This window comes from Zootoca vivipara, chromosome 9, assembly GCF_963506605.1.
Source record: "Zootoca vivipara chromosome 9, rZooViv1.1, whole genome shotgun sequence".
NCBI lineage: Eukaryota > Metazoa > Chordata > Lepidosauria > Squamata > Lacertidae > Zootoca > Zootoca vivipara.
The window spans coordinates 24,897,660-24,919,699 of record NC_083284.1 but is presented as its reverse complement, the minus strand read 5'-3'; the positions used below and the strand labels follow the sequence as shown (position 1 = coordinate 24,919,699).

The following is a 22,040-nucleotide window of genomic DNA, read 5'->3' as shown; positions in this document are numbered from 1 at the left end:
GTTTGTTTGCAATCCCAATCATCACTGGAAATCAGTCCAACTGAAATTAATTGGAATTACTTCCGAGGAAACACGGTTAGGATCAAAGTGTTAGGCTCCCAGGATATGGGTGCATATTGATCCAGGAGAAATTTGCATTAACTCTTGTGTCTGTCCTCCAAGAAAATAATGTCCTGAATCAGATCAACAAATCACAATAAACTTCGCACCCGTTTATTTCCGAGAGCCAGGGGTGTAATTTTTATTTAGCCTGTTTTGATTCACAACTGTAAAACCTCTGGAGAAATGAGGAGCTCTTTCAATAACTGCCACAACCGATTAAAGATTGAGTTAGTCTAACTATCTGAGTTGCAACCAGACGATTAAACAAAACTGCAGTCGGGTCTCTTAATACACATGCTATTTACAGAAACCATCTATTCGGTTTAGCTTCGTTGTTTTTGCTAAATGAGACAGACAAACAATGAGTTGAAAATTCTGGTGAACACATTGCCTTCATCAAGAGGTGCGCCTAAGGTGGTCACAACGAAGTCTTCAGCTTCTGAAGGGAGGGGAACCCAGCCATTCAGTCAGTTCCTCGGCTAGAATCCTCCCTGTTCTCATCTCTACATTCATGGAAATCAGTTCCTAGAAGAACCTGCCTAACTGACGACCGATGGCAGGATCGCAGGCCAGACTTGGTGGAGCCGAATCATGCTCTTCTGCATTAATCGAATGAATCTATTAAGCGGCTGGTGTTTTCAGAATGCTCTAAAGGTGGACGACGACAAAATAAGATTTAAAAAAAAATCTTTGCATTTGGGGAGGGAAAATGTATTGTTATCCGGCAAAGTCATTGCTTCAGACAAAGATTAAAATAAAAGGTAAACTTCTAGGAACCCAAGTAGTGAAAACTAGTCAAGCCAAATATTTTGTTTACGTCTGCCCATCTGTTTAAAGTTGCTGGTGTTGCTGTCTGGGAGGAAAACTGGAATCTAAACAGGCGAAAGGGCCTTTACCTAGCTTAGGATTCTATTTCATTTATTGAGAGAGGGAGAAAGTGTGCTGGGGGGAGGCTGGGAGAAGGGAGAGAGAGAAATTGAAATCCGTGTATTAAAGCAGCTCCATCGTTTCCAGACACCCTAGAACCCCTGTTCCGCGGCAGCATGTCTAATGTATTCCCCCGTGGTTCTGGGCATTAATTAGTTGTTTAATAGGAGTATGACTAAAAATGTAAAAGAAGGATTAGGAGCGTGAAACGTATGTCCAGATCCTTCCACACACTCGAGGAGGGAATGAAAATCACTCTGTATCTTATGTTTCTCTACAAGCCATTTGCATTTCCCACCAGCTGCTCACTTCAGCTGCACCGGCGATGGAAGTGCCCGGCTTCGAGTCGTGATCCGGGGCTGAAGCCCCCCCCCCAGTATTGACGGCGGGCGGGGGGCGGAGGCGGCAGCAAGGGAGGAAGAGCGGGTCGTCGGGCAGAGGAGTGCGGAGTAGCAGCAGCAACTGCACGCTGGCTGGCTGGCCCGCACAGCTCAGACAGACAGAGAGGGAGAGGGAGAGAGAAAGGGGTTGGGGGAGGGAGGTCTGTGGCAGATCCTAATTTAAAGTCTCTGGAACAGGCAAGTGGTGAGGAACAGGCGAGGCTCTTTGCATGTGTCTCTCTGGACGGAGGCGCGGTGAGGGGGGGGGGAGAGCCTCCCTCGCATTCTTCAGACGGGTTCAAAGCAAAAGCAGCCACAACACAGAGGATCTGTTTACCTTTGTTATTTTACCCGGTACTGTCCATACATTAATTAGGTACACGGAAGCATGAATTTATTTCAGGAGACGAAGGGGTGTCTGGAAGCTGCTGACGGCCAAACAAAAGGATTTCTGACCCCCTCCACACACATACACAAATAGAGTTTAAGGTTAACCCTGCTGAATTTTTTTTCCCGCCGTGGGACGGGGGTTGTCCTGGCTTTCTTTAATGAGCTGGGAAAACTTGATTAAATGTACTGTAACCTGTTTCGCTCGTCACTAGGATGGAAAGAAAGAGCGATTGCCTTGGACACTTTTCGCACACTTATATGGTGTTTTGTTTTCCTGCTAGAAATGCGTGCCTGTCCGCCCAGTCCAACATTATGCACATAATCTCACACACCCAGATATTTCCGGCGTAAAATAAGATGTGGGTGGTAGAGCCACGATCGCGCCTTCTCCAAGTAGACCGCCTTCGCTTTGACGTAGTCCCACCCTAGGACGTTTTGCGTTGACGTTTTCACTTTTGGGCAATAATGTAAATAAGTGGCTATGGAAGAACCGTGGTTCTACCAACGCGATTATTAGCGAGTTTACAACCCAATCGTGCCCGGGTGTACTTTGAAATAAGTACCTCTGATTTCAATGCGATATATTCTCAAGGAAGTGTGCCGAGGATTGTAGACAAGTTATAAGAATGTGTTCATCCTCAACAAAATTAGAGAGAAATATATTCGAGCCTGATCCATACTACCAGTACTCCAAAGTAAATCACGTGTCCCTGGGACGCTTTAACGGCAGAAGCGACCAAAATGGCGTCCACTTATTTGCATCACCAATTTGGTTAGCTTTCCCACCACCTCCCAAGTAATGTAATGGCAATGGCAATAACTTCTAGCCTGAAACAGCTTGTTTTCTTAGTGTGTACGTAATATTTGTTTGTTTAGTATAGATTTAAGTTTTACTAATTTCTGAAATGCAGAAAATGCAATAAAATCGAATTAAGCTGTTAATGATAGGAAACTAAAACTCCTTTTTACAATGGAAAGGCTGGTGGTTTTTTGTTTTGTTTTTTACAGTTGAACGTATTTTATTGTGAGTAATAAATACAAGTAACATTTTTAAAAACGACAACCCAGTTTTGGCAGTGTTTGTATCTAGTATGTGCCGTTTAACTTTTCTCAAGGATATCCGCCATCATCTTCCATAGAGCTTTCCTAGTGTTTCTGTTTAACACATGCAAAATATTAATGAGCAAGGCATGATAAACTTTTTGGGGGGGATGCACATTTGCACTCTTAGTAGGGGGGAAGGTGGAGTCATCGACCTTCCCTCGGACATAAATCCCACTGAGCTCAAAAAGGCTTACTCCCGAGTCGTAAGTAGGCCACAGATCCACTCCTGCAGACGCGACTCCAAACGCTGCTGACCAGCTGAGCTTTGAAGCATCGCATCTTCCTCCTTCAACCCCCTGTCTCTCTCTTTCCTCCCCACCCCACCCCCAAACGTAACCTCGTCATTAAAAAAAAATGAGTTATCAGTGACCCCACGTGAACTTGATGGGTGCCCATACAGCAAAGGAAATTCTACACTTAAATGCGCATCTGGGGCTTGTACGTCGCAATCCATTCCTTTAAAAGTGGCCAGAGACTCTTCTCTCTCCCCTCCCTCAACTTTCCCAGCTGCAAACTGTAACATGAACGTGGTTTTTTGTTTTGTTTTTTCCTTCCCGCTCCCTCTTTTTAGCTAGAAATGACTTTGAACTCTTGCGAGCGTCTTCGGCAGAGTGACCCGGCCTCTCTTCGCGCTGGCTCGCAGCCCCACGCAGCCGTGCGTTTCCTTCCCACTTTCCTTGCGCCGCTTCCTTTCCCTTTCGGGTCTTGATCTTTACCTTCTCCTTGGCCTCTTTTGTTCCTTTCACTACCAACTTTCCCTCTGGGGATCCACACACTCTCTCACTCTTTCCCTTTCGCCTCCTTGTCAAAGAAATCCTGGCCACTTGCGCGTAACAGGGCAACGATGGGGGGACATAAAGCTTTGAGGATCTTTACAACTGTCCCCTGAAGCCTTCCTGGAAAGCGCCTCTCCCACTTTCACGCAGCCCCCCCCCCCGCGCGCGCTCCTAACGCAATTCCTTCGCCTTTTTGCTTTCCCCTTGTGGTGGGCTGGTGGGGGGCGCTTTGGCACGTCCATATTCCTGGGACCGTCGGTTTCTCCCTTTATCCAGCGGTCTCATCTCCTTTTGTTTCTTAGGCCAACCACTACCTCGGTTCCACCTAGCGCTATTTCAGGGTCTACCTGGATTTCGGGGAATGTAGGCTGGGATCGGGGCCTTTCCTTGCACAGGGCACTTCCACGAGGCTTATTCTCTCAAGGCAGCGCGCAGAGCATCGCCGCCTCTGTCTACTGATGGTTTGCCTCTGCTCTCCGCCCAGCCTAGCTCAGCCTTCAGGTCGATCCGTCCATCTATCCATCCTCCTCCTTCTCTCTCTCTCTCTGTCTCTCAGGTCTTCTCCCAACTGCGCCCCCTGCACTTCGCTTCCCCCCCCCGCCCCGTCGTCTCTCTGCTTGGCAGCGGAGTTGAGTTTGGTGGAATCTCTGCTGACGTCACGCGGCTCCCCGGCCAGGCAGAGCGAGGCGAGAGGAGCCCGAGGAGAGGCGAAGAAAGGCAGAGAGAGAGAGAGGCAGCGTGTCCGCCCCGGGAAAGCACAGCGGTCCCACAGCAAAGCCGCCAGGAGCCTGCCTGCCTGCCTGCCTGCTTGCCTGCCTGCCGTCGAGCCGCGGCCAACAGCTCCCTCCCGCCGTGGCCCCCTCGACGGAACGCCGCGCGCCTGCCGGCCAGCTTTCCTTTCTCCTTAGGGATCTTTGCCTTGCTCCGGCTTCCTCGCCGTCCCAGACTGGCCTTAGTGGTGCTGCTGCTGGTGCGCTTGCTGGAGGCGGCGGAGGAGGCGTCTGTGGGCGACTCGAGTCGTCCAGCAATTCTCATCTCGAGCCTGGGATTTGCTAAAAGCTTCGGCCCAGAAGAAGACGACGACGAAGGCGGCGATCAGGGAGGGCGAAGGGGGGAAAACAGAGAGAGCGACGCGCGCTTGCAAAAGGGAGCCGGTAAGCAGAGCCAAGGAGGCCCGTCGCTGCCTTTGGCCCGGCGGTGTGAGATAATGTGAATCGGCCAATTGGTTCCACTTCGCCAGACTCGCCCCGAAGGGTGATTTGTGGCGCTCGGGCGTTTGGGGGGCGAGCGGAGGGGGCCGTCTGGGCTTGCTGCAAACCTTGGTGTGTGTGTGTTTTTGCAGTTATAAATGCGGTGTGGGGGCTGGGGGGTTTGGGGAGGGTTGACTGTGGGCTTGCCAAAAGCAGTGCCCCCCCACCCCATCCCACCCCTTTTTGCGCGCTCCCAGTTTAAACCAAGAACTCCAGTTTAAACCAGACGTCTTGGGGGACCGGCCTCCTCCCTCGAGGGGGATGTTGAAAGAACAGGAGTCGAGGGGAAGGACCTGCTGCAGGCCTTTCTGCGCTGGGGCAGTTTGTAGACCCAATTGGCTACCTTTCCTTTAGCGAGCCGTCGGTTTGGAAGGGCTGGGCTCTCGCTAGGCTTGAAAGAGTCAGCCAATGCTGATCGTCAAGGAAAGACAATAAATTACCCTTGTCCACTAATCGTCGTAACAACAGTAAACATAATAGTTATCTCCATCAGTACCACTATGATGATAACTGCTGCAGCTACTCCCACGACTATTTGCACAAGAAAGCTACTAACGCGCTACCAGTTAAGTATATCAGCTGCAGGTTACTAGTTATATTAGGATTTTACACACACCGAGCTTCCTCCAAAGGGTTCGTCGCCAGTTTCACTCCCTACCGCTTAAGGTTAATTCACTGATTCTTCAAATGCAAAATGAATTTTTTTTACACCCACACATCCTCCCTATTTCCCCCCCCCCTTTTAAAGGCACCAGAAAAAGAAGTTTAATAAATTAACAAAGGGGTTGCACTGGCAAGAAGAAAGTGCTGCTTTCCTAGGAAATTTGCCTAGTTTTGCAAAAGTTTCTTCTTAGCGCGCGCCTAAGTAAACGGTATTCCTCTGGAGGGAAATATCACGTATATTGCAGTTTGTGTGTGTGTGTGTCGCATTTAAGGTTTGCAGATCCTTAAAGTAACGGAAACAAATAGAGGCGATGCCTTATGCATATGCCGCTTGTATATTTTTGTTCTCCTTTTGGTCCGAGCCTTGTTTCAGTTACAAAATAAGGCCCGATTTTGCATTTTTTTTTAAAAAAAAAAGTTTAAACTGACTTGTGTGTACAGTATACAAAATCGGTTAGGGTTCTGATGCTGTCTGTAGTCAGCCACCAATTCGATTTCCTTACTTCCTAGAAAGACAGAAAAGAAGCCCCCCCCCAATATATATATATATATATATATATATATATATCCTGGTTTCTAATCTGCCATCAATAATATTTTATATTATTTTTCTCTCGGTAATTATCATTTAATTGTATGCCTCGCTGCATGTTGCTGATAGACACGAATTTGGCTTAACCATTTTTAAAAGTGTGGAGAATACTTATTATTATTTAATTGTGATTCGCGTCGCTTGCTTGTAAAATAGTTAACAGCGTCTTAAATGGTGCAAATTTTGCTACACACCTAAAATAGTATTTTGAATCATAATACAACAAAATTAAATAAGGGACAAGCAAAAGTGGGTTAAAGATCGGATTTGCAAATGAACAGGAATCTAGTTTTAGTTCTGATCACCCTATTACCCTCCCCCAAATGATTTTGTAATAAGCCGCATTGATTTAATCAATGGGATTCCTTCCACATAAATCAGTTTAGCATAGGAACCTAATATTAGTAATATGGCGGAAAGCTTGTGGAGTTACTCGTTAAAAGTTCCTACAGATCCCATGTAATCGGTCTGATTTCCTCACCTCCCCCCCCCCCGTTTTTGTGGTGTAGATATATGGAGAAACAAATAGTTATGTAGTTATGGATATAATTAGGACCTGGGTCTTTCAGAATCGATTTAGGGTGACAATTTATTTACAGCGCAAAAATTGTGCCCCCACCTCTGCAACACACACTGCAATCCTGACAATCGGTGGTGACTTCACACACACACATTCCCCCCCCCCAACATAAATGTGGTTAGGTTTGTGCTGCAAAACTGTTTGTTTCTTAAGAGCTCTAGAAACCCTGTAATAAAATAAATATTGATATACATATGAATAGCAGAAGGATTGTTTTAAAGTGTGGATAATTATAACTGTTGACATTCCAGGTGGTTATATGTCTGTCTTCGTAGGATATAATCTTGTCCAGATTTTTGAAGAAGGTTGGGGGGGGAGGCGACTTAAAAACAGAGAAAAATAAATTGCGCGTCTCAGGTGGTTAGATAAATTAGCCATCAAGGTAGGCGTTGAAACAGGGCGACCAAATTTGTCATGCGAGGCTTGTCTTGACAGAACCGGTTTAAGGATCATCAGAGAGGAATTAGGGGGTTTTCTTAATTGCCTTCCTTAACAATTTCACCACAGCTCACATACTAGGCCTCTTTATTGGAAAGGGCGTTTCATACACTCAGCGAGCCATCCTCTTTCGGCTCCCTGGAGCTGGGAATATAAATGGCTCGGCCCTATTAGAATTCTGAGAGTTGTCTCAAGAAATAAACATTCACTGACCTTTCGGGTGCCCCGATCCTCTGCATATTTACCTGGAATGATGTCTCATTTATTTCAGTGGGACCCACTTGGGTATTAAGCTTAGGATCTGGCCGTTAGTTGAAAAGAAGGCCCATCGGCTTCGAAATAAGGCTGCGATCCTAAATCCACGTGCATCCTGATCCTGAGCGCCTGGTCAGAAGTAAGTCCCAGGGAACTGAGTGACGGATTGCGCCCTTCAATGGGGGGGGGGGGAAATAAGTTGCAATGCAAGCGGAAGAGTTTGCAAGGAAACGCGCTCAGGATATGGGTGATGCTATTAGGATATTCGATTATGGATCGTATTCTGAATCCTTTTTTTAAAAAAATGCTGTCGAATGGCTGTTTCCCCCTCTAAAATCTTAACCCGCTTCTTAGTCAAATTTATTTATCCGACCCAGATTTCTAATGGAGGATAAGCACCGGCTAATAGAGGAGCACCATTGAAATGGGGGAGGGGGTTTCAAAGGGGGAAATTACCCAAACGATGATGACATGCAAATTTTTCACCCAAATTATCATAAGTAAACATCTGAAGCCTGGACTAATAAAATCCCATCTGTGTTACTTCATATCCAGTTAGTAGAGAGCGCTGATAATGATTTTTGTAATATCTCCCGAACAGACATCTCAATCAGGCACTAATCCTGAGATTTTCCCCACCTTTAAAGAAAGGGGGGACACCCTCAGAATTACTAAAACCCGCAGCTTCCAAATGTGGCACCTCAGAGCTCTTCCGAAGGCTCCCTGAGGGTGCCCTCCGTGTAAACCAAGCGGGGTGGGGGCCCTGGCTAGGCGATGGTCTGCGTTGGGGGACCCTCTTTTCCTCTCGCTCCGCGGGTCATCAGCCAATTCCCCTGAAGGTGTTTAGAACGGTTTTCGAAATCCCTTCTACAAGAATAGGACGGGAAGGTTCTGTATACCTACCTGGTTGAAGGAGTCAGCGAGCTTATCCTGGTCAATTTCTCCGGGAGCCAAAACTCACGACGGATTGCAGGAGCTCCCCGTCTCTGATCGGGGTGAACTCAACCCTTATTTTAAGGGAATCTCCTTCTTAAATTCGGGGGCATCAAAATTTCCGCAGAATGAAAGTCCCTGGATTGCCCGGCACAGTCATTCACGAGAATGTTTTCTTTTTGATTTTGTGTATTGTTTTTCTCACACTGGAGGGCGGGAGGTAAATATGCACACACACCCCAATGTCCCTGAAAATAAACCCGGCCACTTTGCATCCCGGCTGTTTTTCTAGATTAGTTCTATAGTGAGAGCGTCGGATCTCCAAATCCCTTCTCCTTTACTTTTTAAAAGTCTGGCAAAAGAGGAAAGACCGCGCAGGCTTTAATTTTCAATTCAGGGAAGCAGCTGGTTGCTTTATTTGAATGGGTTTAGGCACGCCTAGCTCGGCATAGGATCGGGCTGCGCCTCGTTAATTAGCTGCCAGCCCGATCCTAACCCTGCATTTACTGGGAATTAAGTGCCGGGAAGTTTAGTACGATTTACTCCCAGGTAAGTGCGCAACCTTATGCGCCCGATCCTCTTGTTTCCTCCTTGATGTGTAGGAAGTGTCTGGAATCGGAGCACCGGAAGTGCATCCTATTGAGTTTCCCTCGGGCCTACTTTTGCAACAAAGAATTAAAGGGTCAGGATTCTACATCACCAGGGTAATCCAGTCCCATTGACAGCAGCGCGTCGCTTCAAATTTGGCTAGTGAATGTCCCCCTGGTAGGTTAGTGAAATTGAACGAAGCTGCTTATAGAGGAAGAAGAGTAAATTCCATTCAAAGACATTTTCATTAGACAAGCTGAGCAAAGCTATTTTCTCTCACTGTCTTCTCAGCAAGCCACAGAGTGGGTAGCGCCAGACTACAGCCACAGTGTTGTTGTTTTTTTACAAACCTAAGGGAAGTCCAATCCCAACACCCCTCCCCACAATAATAATTCTTTCAAGTGTTTCTGAATTGAGATGGTTATGTCAAGTGAGAAATATCCCTAGAGGCGATGGGCATTACTCAGATTCCACGCGTCAAATGATGCACATTAATTTACATTAGTTTTGCATTGGTGAGGATGAGGATAATTGGGCATTACTACTACTTACTACTACTACTACTACTACTATTTTCCACCTTGTATCTTCCGTAGTGGGTCTTTACAACACTAAAACTGAGACACAAGGAAGGGGGGAAAGTTGAATGGCCAGGTACCACATTAAATTTCTCCAGAACCAAAAAGCCCGAACCACACTACCCAGTCAAGCCGACTCTGTTTGAGTTCCAGGAGATGTGGTTCAATCGATTTTAAACAAACTAACCTCGATTTTCCTGGACTGGGAGTCGGGACTAAAAAAAAAAATCGCTTAGGGTTCTCCGCCCTCCCCTTCCTCTTGCCTTTAAATGTCCAAAGAGGAAAGAAACCAGCAACACAAGCCTAACCATATTCCCCTCTCCGCCCACGAAGTTAAGTCCCACCGAATGTGTTTAGGATTGCAGGCACCTCCCTCCAACCAAACATCTGCACCCCCACACACACTTTTTCAAGTCCTTTCTTCTCCGGTTCGGGAAAAAAACCGATGGTAAACTAGGCAACTGTGTTTTGTTTTGTTTTTCTTTATTTAAGACTTCTTTTTAAGAGGCGTTCGGCGTTCTCCGTTCGCCCAGCCGAGCTGTCAGGTTGGTGACTTCATTGTGCGCCTCTTCTTAACGTCCCTTTGCATCTAATGTTTTGCAGATAACGGGTTATGGAGTCCAACTGTCGTAAACTTGTATCGGCTTGCGTTCAGTTAGGTAAGAGAGATATTTTCCCATCGATTTACACTTCGCAAGAATGATGTCGACGTGCGGTGTGCATTTGTTTTGATTTGTGGGTGGGTTTTTTTTTAAGTCTGTTAAAGCACCTGGGTGATGGGCGAGCGGGTGTATGCATAATATCTACCCAAGGATGTCCTGACAAAGAGGACCACCCCCAGTGGCCACCCGATCCCTAATCCAGTTGAGGGGGTGTCCTATGGCCTTCTGGCTGTTTGCTGGAGCCCAGCTCCCATCAACCAAAGGCCAGGGAAGATAAAAGTTAACCGATTTATGAAGAGCCAAAGGTTGATCACCCTTATATGCTAGCCTTGCGTGGCTTATTTATTTATTTTTATCACAGTATTGCAACGCAGATTTGATGCTTCTGTGTTGAGAGTAGGAATCGAGGGAAGAAGATTCACTGAAGGGATCGGGACTAGCCTGGCTGTCAGTCTTCGAACTCCGCCTTAGCTGGACTGAGGCTCCAGCGCCCTTGAGTTTCCTATCCTGCCACCTCGATTCGAGGCGTCCTGCTAGATCCAGTGTTTTGATCTCTGCCGCAGAGCTCTGTATAAAGTCGAGGGTGCCCATTGGCCTGGCTAAGGCAGGCTGCTGGGGTGGCTGCTCCGGGTCCAAGGCAGAGAAAGCGGAGGAGCGGGGAGTCCCAGAATTGGGTTGAGGGGTATGAGACGGGACGTCCCTTTCCACAAATGTTTCCTAAGCGTGCTTGCTTTCCAGACGCACTTTCCCTAACTCGCTGTCTCTTTCTTTGTCCCCCTTCCGCCACTCTCTACCCGCCTGCCCTTTCCTTCTCCCGATCCACGACCTTCTTTCTTTCTTTCTTTCTTTCTTTCTTTCTTTCTTTCTTTCTTTCTTTCTCTTTCTTTCTTTCTTTCTTTCTTTCTTTCTCTCTTTCTTTCTTTCTTTCTTTCTTTCTTTCTTTCTCTCCCTCCCTCTCCCTCTCCCTCTCCCTCTCCCTCTCCCTCTCCCTCTCCCTCAGGGGTACAACCTTCTGCTGTTGAATGTCTTTTCTCCAAAGACTCTGATATTAAAAAAGGAGAATTCAATGATTCTCCAGAGAGCAGGAAGGAAGCTTCTAGCAGCAAACTATTCGGAAGGCAACACCCCAGCGCCAATGGTGAGTCTGCCCACCCCTTTCTGGTCAGCCTCGCACCTGAATCTAGCCTCCCCTATCCCCCCCCAATATTCCCATCGGTGTCTCCTAGGAAAGGTTGATAGGTGCGATCTTGTATCACTGCAAGTGTCCCCTCGCCCAATCGAAAGAGATTCAAGTTGCAACCACAATGTATAGCGTATTGTGTGTGGGCCAGGAAAGCGGTGCGCGGGTGGGGCGGGGCACTTCTATTGCTTCTGCCTTTTAAAGCTTTCTTTAGCAGCTGTTAGATTCTACGCGGCCGCCGTGGTGATGTTTGTGCGCCTCTCTGGCCCATTCTCCCCTCTTTCTGTTTTAAACGCCAGTGCTGCGCCTCGACCTAAAGGAAGTGCAACAGCGCCCTCTGCTGCTCAGGTCCATGGGAACTGCGGGCAGCGCGGCCTGTGTGCGGGGTAGGGAGCGGGTAAATTCTGGACGGAAAGGCTTGTTTGTCGAAGTTAATTTGGTTCGGGATTTTCTGCGTGAAGGGTGTAACAATTGTACTGAACATGTCTCTGTGGTCCCGAGGTGTTATCGGTAAGCAGCAATCCTCTCCCGAAGCAGGGGGCGATTCCCCCACCCCAAACAGCAGCAGCCTCAACCAAACTCCCATACAAACTCTCACTAAATTCGAGGCAGGGGCGTCTTCGTCTTAGACGTGTGGTGTTTGCAAAAGAGCAACATGGCAACGTCAGAGAGCTGGGAAGGGCCGAGGGCATCAGCGAAGACTCAGTCAGGTATCCTTCGCTTGCTGCCTGACATCATTAGAAAAGCTGGTGTGTTCCTTTCCGAAACAGGAATCGAGTCAGCTCAATCCTTGGAAATATATGGAACAAATCCCACCCCACTTAAAAGAATGAGCACCCACCCACCCCCAAAAAGACCACACGCATAACTAGTAGCCTCCCAGTTAAGAACCAAAGACCTGGATGGGTTAAATAAAATGGTTTTGCCTGGCACCTTTAAAAAGCCATCAAAGGCTCCAGGCCTACAAATGAGGTGCCACCACTGGAGAGGCCCCATACAAAATGCTTGCAAAATAATAGACCTCAGTTCACCACAACTCTCTGACACAAAGTGAGCTCTGCTTGATTTTACTGGGAGCAGCTTAGAGCAAACGAGTTACACAGTATCTCCCAGGCTAGAAAACAAAGATATTGCGATGACGTGATTTCTGCCTTATCTGATGCCAACCTAATTTTGCTGGCATAAGATATAGTAATCTAAATAAATATTAAAGGAGAAGAGACTGTGTTAAGAATGTAACTTCTGTGATAAACAGTGGCATGAAATAGCATAGTCTCTTTCTAACGCATACCCACCCACCACAAAAAGCTGAATTGGTCAATTGTTTTCAGTCGACATCCACTGATTTCCTAGACTCCGATTGTATACCAGTTCTTTTTACACAGAAAACTGAAAGCCTTGTATAATTTTAAAAGCTTTCCTCTTGATGACCGGTAGGTATATCCCATCAGAAAAACTCATTTTTCCACAATTTAAAACAGAATACAAAACACATTTTATATGTCTACTCAGAAGTAAATCCTATTGACTTCATTGGGGCTTATTCCGAGGTAAGTGGCACAGAGTGGCCGCATTGATTTAAGGCAGCTCTGTGTAATAGATCAAGATATGCTGATACTACCATACATACCACACCCAACAACATTACAAAACCATCGCATTTTCTGCAGTGAGGGGTGAGGCGGGAGAGAGCTACTTTAGAGTAAGGATTCAATGATTTACATCCTACTACAGTATTGAAATCAAGATGTTAAAACCCCGGTTTTGATCGTAATTGAAAGATAAGACAAAGGCCTTCCTAGCGCACTTTTACAGTACTTGGAAGCAGGTCGGTTTTATCTGGTGGTGAAAGACCCACCAATGGGTGAAAAGTCATTTCTTCAACTCAAAACAGGTGATTATTATAGCGCCCGTCTACCAAGGGAAATGAATCTTAACGTTGGAGGTAACTTTTAGGCTGCATTCGCACTTACCTGAGAGTAACCCCCATTGAGCCCAATTTGGCTTATTTGTGAGGAAACATGCGTAGGATCGTGCTGTTGAGCGTGCTTTAAGCTACACACTTGCTTGGGAGTGAACTCTATTGAATTCTGTGGGACTTCCTTCTGAGACCTCTTATAGGGTTGTGTCATATATTGGTTTCGTAGATCAATAGGAGCCCCACTGAAAAGGAGGACGGGTTCTGTTCTGTTTAATATATTCAGATGCTCAGATGTGCTCCTCAGCGCCGGTATTCCTGCCACCTTCAGAGCAGAATCTTTGATTGTTGACTAATTAATATAGACTCTCCTAATTGGCTGCATTTACGAACTGAGACGAGGACCTTCCAATTCCACGTAGAAACACCCGCTGGAAAATATCTTCCGGCGCTATTCAGTCAAACCGAAGGAGGAGCATGTAGTCCGCCTTAAGTAATTCCGGGATGCTCCATCTGTCCATCAAACGCCAGTTGCACTGACATCAAGCAATCCGACTTCTGAGCGAGAGCTTAGATTTGGAACCATTTCCAAATGCTCCGTGACCTTTTCACTCTTCTCGCTGAGAAACAAGTGGCTATTTTTCTAACCGTTCATTAAGAGCCTGGGGTTTTGTATCTACATGTAACATTTCCTGCCCTGCACAATGATCCGTGAGTGTGTTTTTCACCCTCTGAAATCAGAAGGGAAATTGCTATGTAAACATATAAAGACCATTGGTGAGAGGGTGTTGTTGTTAAAACACACATACACGCAAGTTTAGCCCAAAAATTCGATTTAGCGGCCGCCATCCGATACACGCTTACCTGGAAAAAAAAGTCCCAACTCAATGGCACTTCCGAGTAGACATCCACAGGACTGCACTGTAGGTTGATTTGTTGCAGTGGAAAGAAGAGGAAACCGGCTTCAGACCAGATATTTCGGCTGAAGTAAGTTTCGGGTTGTTCTGTCCTAAGGAATCCATTGGCCTTCACGGTATAATAGTAACGCTATCCACTGGCCTTTGGTACAATGGATTCTCAAGGGTGAGCACCTTCATAGCGGAAGGAACTGGCCAATGTGTGGAGATGGCAGAACTAAACCGAGCAGCCAGTTCCTTTAAGCCATGGCTAGGCAAAAGGTAGATCCGGATTGACTGGTAGGTCTCTGGGCGACTTGCCGGTGATCGCCAATGATTTCTGAATTAAGGATAACAACAGATCCTGGTGGTGGTGATTGTTTTCAAAATTAGACTGGTAGGGGTAAGGAAGTTTGGGGAGAAAACCTGGAATTGATTTGTGTGTCTATGGATGGGAACCTCAGTTCTGACGCTGAAAACAAAGTCCATTCGCTGAGATGCACCCGGGGGGCCCTGTTCCTTAATCCTTTGTGAACATAGCACCTCTCGTTCTGGGCTGCTAAGAGAGAAAGGAGCTCCCACAAACCTGAAGTGAGAAAGTTTAACGCAAATGTTTAGCTTTGATTGCCGTTTAAATAAGTGAGATTTAAGTGTTTCCTTTTCACCTGCCACACCCCCACACACCAGCCATGCTTAAGAGCAGACACCATCCCCAAACACTCTTTCCCAGAGAAAAGTCCCATTGATTGAGGTCTGGAAAGGCTTGGCCAGCCTATTAAATCCTTACTCCCAAGTAATTCATAACTCTAGACGCGTTGGGCTTCAACTACAAAAGCGCGGGATCAGCCAGGAAGGTCTCCTGCGCAGGACCCATTGAAATGAACGGGGGCTCCACCAGAGCAGGATGGCCTGGCTTAACTACTTCTTTTTCTTCTATGGCGATCACTCATGGCAGAAACAATTTTTTTTAAAAAAAAATCCTTCCAGTAGCACCTTAGAGACCAACTAAGTTTGTCATTGGTGTGAGCTTTCGTGTGCATGCACACTTCTTCAGATAACACGAAAGCTCATACCAATGACAAACTTAGTTGGTCTCTAAGGTGCTACTGGAAGGAATTTTTAAAATTTTGTTTAGGTACTAGGGCAGACCAACACGGCTACCTACCTGGAACTAGACTCATGGCAGAGTAAGATTACAGTGAGTCCGTAAGTGACTGTAGAGGCCAATTCTGGATCCACAGGTCCTTCCACAGTGGGGATACAGGTTACAGGTTTTTTTGGGGGGGGGCGTTAATAACGGTGAGGGTTTGCCAAACGTGCCTTTCTCTTGGCACGTTTCTCCCTTTCGTTCTGAGTTCCAGCGTCTTCAAAGTCCATGACACCTTTGGTAAAGCCTGTTTTCCAACTGGAGCGCTCATAAGGCCAGCGTTTCCCAGTTATAGGTGTTTATGCTACATTTTTTTAGATTTGCCTTGAGAGAGTCTTTAAACCTCTTTTGTTGGCCACCAGCATTATGCTTTCCATTTTTAGGTTCGGAATAGAGTACTGTAGTTGCTTTGGCAGACGATAATCAGGCATCCGAACAACATGACGAGTCCAACGAAGTTGATGTTGAAGAATCATTGCTTCGACACTTGTGATCTTTGCTTCTTCCAGTACACTGGCATTAGTTCGCCTGACTTCCCAAGTTGCCTAGTTGCCACGTTGTCTAGTGCATGTCTGGTGTTCTTCCGAGGTGGGATGGTCTCCATTCATTTCAACCTTGCTTCCTTGCTTCCCGGCTGATTTTGGAAAGAAGGAATGAGTGGAGATTATCCGGATTAGGTTTTCAGTCCCTCAGTAAAGAGGAGTGAATTGTCAGTCGCCTGAATGTCTTTTCAGTTCGCTTCTTGAAACTTCCTCTCTCTGCAAGGTAGTTTTGTTAAAGCCAACACAACCCTAGGCACTGCAAATTAGGGCGTTGAAAATGCGAGTATTTCTTTATATTTTAACCCACAAGTCCTCGATGGTTGATGGAAACCAAGATGCATTTGTGGGTAGGTGCTTTAAAAAACAACGAAAATACCTGCATAAACTTCCCGTTAAAAGTTTGTACCATTTCCCAGGTAACAGAAACACACCAAGTTCATATATGACTTGCCTAAATGAGGGCAACATTGTAGGGTTTTTGTTTGTTTGTTTATTTTAAAAAGGATGTGGTCATTGGTTAAATTCTATACATACCTACTCAGAGGTAAGTTCCCCTGAGTTCAATAGAATTTACTTCCAGGTAAGTAGATACAGTATGCCAGCCTATTCCTGGTTAATTCATGCGGGACAGGCTAATTTAATTCAATTATTTGTTTATTGAAGTGGGGGTGTTGAATTAGATAAATATGCGAGATCCAATTAAACTGAAGTAGATCCGGGTTCCATTTAGTTTAACCCCAACACCTCGGCTGCGATCTTGAAAGTCGGTTCTTGCATAATAATAGATTAGTATTTCAGATAAATAAATAATAGCCTCTTTCAGGCGTGTAAGATGCACTTCTGTGTGAACATTGGGGGGGGGGAGGCAAGTTCGACTGGCTACAGTGGGTCTATTTTCCGATTAAAGATGTAGAGGATCTGGGGGCCCTGTGTAGTTTTCCCACCCCATAGGAACAGCCCTGTCTGTCTACATCTCGCTTCAGGAAGACTATGTGGCATTTCCGTCACCCGCTTCCTAGGAAGTCAGTAGCACTTCGCTTAAATATGAGCCCGCAGAAGCTTTACCAAACCTTTCAGAGCCAGGGCCGTAGTTCAGTGCTAATATTTTTGCCTTGCATGCAGAAGGTCCCAGGTTCAATCCCCGGCTTCTCCAGGGTAGGGCTGCGGATGACCCTTGTCTGAAAGCTTGGAGGCTCCCTGTCAGTGAATGTAGACAATGCCGAGCTAAACGAACCGGTGGTCTAAGGTAACTCTATCCCTAGGGCTAGACAGATCAGCTCGAGGAGGGAGTATAGCAGTGCTGATCCCTGAAAGGCGGCATATAAGTCTCAGTAAAAAAACAGGTGGCGCTGTGGGTTAAACCACTGAGTCTAGGGCTTGCTGATCAGAAGGTCAGCGGTTTGAATCCCTGCGACAGGGTGAGCTCCCGTTGCTTGGTCCCAGCTCCTGCCAACCTAGCAGTTCGAAAGCACGTCAAAATGCAAGTAGATAAATAGGAACCGCTACAGCGGGAAGGTAAATGGCGTTTCCGTGTGCTGCTCTGGTTCGCCAGAAGTGGCTTTGTCATGCTGGCCACATGACCTGGAAGCTATACGCAGGCTCCCTCGGCCAATAATGCGAGATGAGCGCGCAACCCCAGAGTCGGTCACGACTGGACCTAATGGTCAGGGGTCCCTTTACCCTTTACCTTAAAAAACAAATGCATACCTTCAAAGTTTAACTCAGGCCAAATACTTAGTTAACAGCAACAGCAATATTAAATGGAGCTGCAGTGTTATTATTTAGGCAAGAATCTGACAGATCAATTGAGTTTTAGACACAATGATCCACTAAAAATATGCCTTTAATTAATATACCTCCTTTTTTAAACTTTATAATTATTTTAAATACAAGTATTAGCACCGTCTTAAGGGAGACATTGTGTTCCTTGTGAGAGGGAGTCTGTTCTTCACAAAGGTCCAGCCATTGCTTTTTTCCGTATGAAGATTCAATGGTTGCATTCGCCGATTAGTTGACTGAAAACATGAGATCAATCGATTAGGATTTGCTTGATAAGTGATACCTGTTGTTCACTTGTTTTTAAAGCAAAGCACAGCCAACGTTGCACCACTTTCCTAATGCACAAATACCTGGGAGTCATTGTCCTGCATGTTCTATTGATTTCAGTGGGAAAAACTTATTCTGTGTCCATCCAGCTCAGTGTTGTCTACACTGAAGGGAGTCTGTGGCGCAATGGGTCAGTGCGGGTCTGACTTGTAACCAGAAGGTTGGTGGTTCGAGCCCATCCAGGGACGGCTGTGGACAGGACTCGATGACCCCCCCCCCAATCCCTTCCAATTCTACAGTTTTATGATTCTATGAGCCAGTCCTACCTGAAGATGCTGGGCATTGTATCTGGGACCTTCTGCAAGGCTGAAGGCTCTTCCTTTTACATTCGTGCTGGCATATGCTGAATATTTCTTCCACTGAAATCTGTGTGGGGTCTGCCACCTTACCATATCCATGCCTACTCGGAAGTTAGTCCCACTGAAATCAATTGCGCTCCTTCCAGTTCTTCTAACGAGGATTTAGAAAGGCTAAATTTTGTCTCAAGGGTACCCATTCAAGGGCGGGGGGGGGGACACTTAGTATTTGATTTGATAGTATTCTTGATCTATCAAATATTGCTGTGAAGTTCCAGGCAGGTTTACAAGCCAAATACTCCTGACCTGTGGAACTTTTTTCGGATCTAGTGAACAGGAAAGAACACGAGTCGCGTGTCGAGCCCTTTCCCAGGGAGCAAGTTCCATTCAACTCAGTGGGACCTGCTCCTGGAAAAAAGCGTGTTGAGGATTGCTCTGTCAGCCAAATCGTTTTCTTGAGGACTCGGAACCCACCGAGTCAATATTCCGTTTATTTCTTAAAATAAATTCGATGTCGCTTTTCATTCCCAGAAGAGTTTCAAAGCGGTTCACATTTCCACAGCGCAACATACTGCAGCGTCGTGGGAAAGCATGTCTTTGTTATATGTGAACCCTACTTTCCACGCAAAGTTGGTTTACAAAGCGGCTTCCAATTAAATATCCAAAGTGACAGTACAAGTGTGTGTGTGTGTGTGTGAGAGAGAGAGAGAGAGAGAGAGAGAGAGAGAGAGAGAGAGAGAGAGAGAGAGAGAGAGAGAGAGAGAGAGAGAGAGAGAGAGATCAAAAATAAGTCCCGTTGAGTCCAGTGGGACTTGATCCCAGGTAAGTGTACACAGGATTGCGGCTGCTCTCTATGCTTGCGTGCCTGGGAGAGGAGGAGTGGAAGGAAATCCGTGCAGCTCCTTGTCCTAGCTCTTTTTTGTTGTTTGTTTTTCGGGATGCTCTGGCTGCACTTCTGCAACCCCTCGCTTGGACACCCATCCCACTGAACCCAGGGGGACTTGCTTCCAAGGCGGCAGATGAGGCTCTGTATCTTGTTTCAAACGTTTCAAAAGAACTGGGGAGGTACAGGCAACCACAGCACAACTAGGTTGCTCCAATACGAGCGTCTTCAGGTTGCTCTGTACTGCATACTGTACACTGTTTACTCGAATAAAAGACCTCTAAGAAGTTTGTCATAGTTTGCTAGAAGATGCTCTCTCATTCATTTCATTGTTACGTCTTTCTTCCAGCGAGCTCTCTAGGTGGCCGATATGGTACTTTCCTTGCCCGTTTTATCCTCACAACAATCCTGTGAGGTAGGCCAGGCCAGCTGGCTTCTTCACAAGGAATGGGAGAGGAGCAAAATGTATTGGGCTGACTCCATAAAATTACATAGATTGATGTGATTCATGAAACTGGGGTTTTAAGCCTGAATAGCGGGAGAACTGCTGAGTCTGAAGGGGCATCCGAGTTTAATTATCTGCTACGTTAATATTTCCCTAGTTTTGGCACGCTTTGGCATATTACATAAATAGGGAAGCGATGCCTATCCAAACTACATCTCCCAGCATCCCTGATTATTGGCCAACCTGGGTAAAGCTGATGGGAATTGGAGTCTAATATCTTGAGGTTCACATATTCCCGATCCCTGGATTAAAGCAAGGTCCCTAACTATATCTCTGGCAGTAGCCAATCAGATGCCTCTCAAAATAAAGTTGAGAAGCCATCTCTTGTTGGGTCTTCTCCAACACACTTGTTAATCAGTGATAGACTGCACCTGACCATGGAGATTCCACCTCACACCGACTTACAAGGCTGTTGTGAGGGGGCGGGGAAATCAGATGACAGAACGAAGCATTTTTGTACGCATGAAAAGTGCCTGGGATAATACCGCTGATAAGATGACGGTGGTGATGAAAAAGCCCAATTTCATCTTCTTTCTTTGGAATTTATTTAAGGAACCGTTGTGCAGGGATGAAAAGCCGTACACCTGACGCTAAGAAGAGTGGAGCGTAAGAGACTAGATTTATTTTACTTTATTTTCGGCTTGAGAGGGATCTTCCGAGAGCAAAGCTCCTGGAGGATTTTCAGACGAGGCAGGGAGGGGAAGTCAGGAAGAGAATGGGGGTGGGGGAGAGAGGGGCGGGTGCTCCTATTTCTAACTCGAAACCTGTCCGCTGTGCTAAATAACACGCAGACTTGCCTACATATCCGTCTCCAGCCGGGAGAGCCTGATCCCATCTCCCCAGGCCAGCTGTTCCGAAATCTAGTCCAATGTCGCCTTCCAATACTACTCCAAATGGAGACAACAAGTTACCTTTGCTTTCTCTCTCTCTCTCTCTCAACACACACACACACACACACACGTCGCTGTCGCCGGACCCTAATATATGCAGCAGTTGCCAGATCGACTGCGGGTGGAGGGAAGGAGCAATGTATAACGAAAGCTTTAGCCGTGCGCAGGAATATACTAATGGCACAATCTGATGCCTCGTTAATCCTATGTAAAAAGCTTTGTCGCCTTCCCAATATTGACTGAATGGGTAATTAATGGCTCTTCATCTAGGCGAATAGTCGGTAATCCGAGGCAGGCGAAAGACAACAAGCCAATGGGTTTTAAAAAGAGAAAGAAAGAAATAGACAACAGGTCTATCCAGAGCCTCTGCCCGAGCGCCAACCAAGTCGTTTTGCAGAAGTGCAGACCCGGGCGCTTTAGTGAGATGGAAATTGGTGGGAAGCTCACCTGCTCCACCAAAAAATATTTTTATATATTTCTCCCAACCAGTTATCTCAGGATAAAATGAGGATGATATGGCTGGAATTTGTTTTTTAAATTTTATTTTCCCCCTACAGCGGTTTCAAGAGAAAACTGGTTTTTCCCGGGTGTAGAATCAAGGGAGGGGGGCTGTAAACACAGAGAAGCGGAGTCCCTATTTATTCCAGATTGATTAGTGGCCGCCGGAAGGAATTTAAGGAACATCCACTATGGGATGCTAAGAAGCCTGTTGGTCTAGATTTGTGCAGATTTTGTTCTTGCAGAATTCTAGAGCTTGACCAATTAAAATTTGCCTGGCTGAATCTGAGTAGCAACAGACCCCATTTGCTCTCCCTTGGGTCCGTTGCGGGATCAAGGATGGACAACCTTGACCAGGGACCATAGTAAATGTATCCAGCCAGAGCAGACGCTACCAGATTTTACCCAAAGTGAGATTAAAAAAGAAGGAAAGTGGGGGACCTCGTTCAAGTTGTAAGAAACCTGAATCCTATTACATATTTTGGATGCTGGATACAATGGCCTGAGGATGAGTGAGCAGGTGTGCTCCTGATTTCTGCATCTCCGTTTCAAAACATCTGGGATGAACTCAGTTGTTGGGACGGGGTTCCCCATCCCCACGACTTGCTTTTCGAAGATTCATCCTGATTTGTTTGCGGGAAGGTTAGACGACGTTGCCCATTTAACGAGCATCCACAGTGAGTTGTATGAGAGAAGAATAGATAAGATATCTTTATTGTCATTGTCCCCTTGCGGGAACAACGAAATTACTCGGTTACTACATCCACTCCGATAAAGCATTCCGCATAATCCAAAATTACAAAAACCTAATTAAAAACAGTAAATATAATACAAAATAACAAGTAAAATAAGATGACTTCAAAGTCCAGGCTTTCCATTTAAGGCCAAAATTGCTCTAGAGAAGAAACTTCCTGAGACGGCTTGTTCTTGCCTGCATGAAGAAATATTTACTATTATTATT

At 46.2% G+C, this 22,040-nt stretch overlaps 1 protein-coding gene across 3 annotated transcripts in view; it reads left to right on the top strand.

Annotated features, from left to right (window-relative positions):
* Positions 1-4,552: 4,552 nt before the first annotated feature.
* The window catches only part of PITX2 (paired like homeodomain 2), a 35,121-nt gene continuing 17,633 nt past the window's right edge, over positions 4,553-22,040 (top strand). Inside the window, exons 1-3 of one of the 3 annotated variants that reach the window (XM_035113770.2) lie at positions 4,553-4,833; positions 10,160-10,215; positions 11,258-11,356. In XM_035113770.2, the coding sequence (XP_034969661.1) occupies positions 10,170-10,215; positions 11,258-11,356 (145 nt within the window). In that variant the 5' untranslated portion in view covers positions 4,553-4,833; positions 10,160-10,169. Of the gene's footprint in view, positions 4,834-10,159; positions 10,216-11,218; positions 11,357-22,040 lie in introns of all 3 variants that reach the window. The other 2 variants (XM_035113767.2, XM_035113772.2) reach the window with 2 other exon arrangements.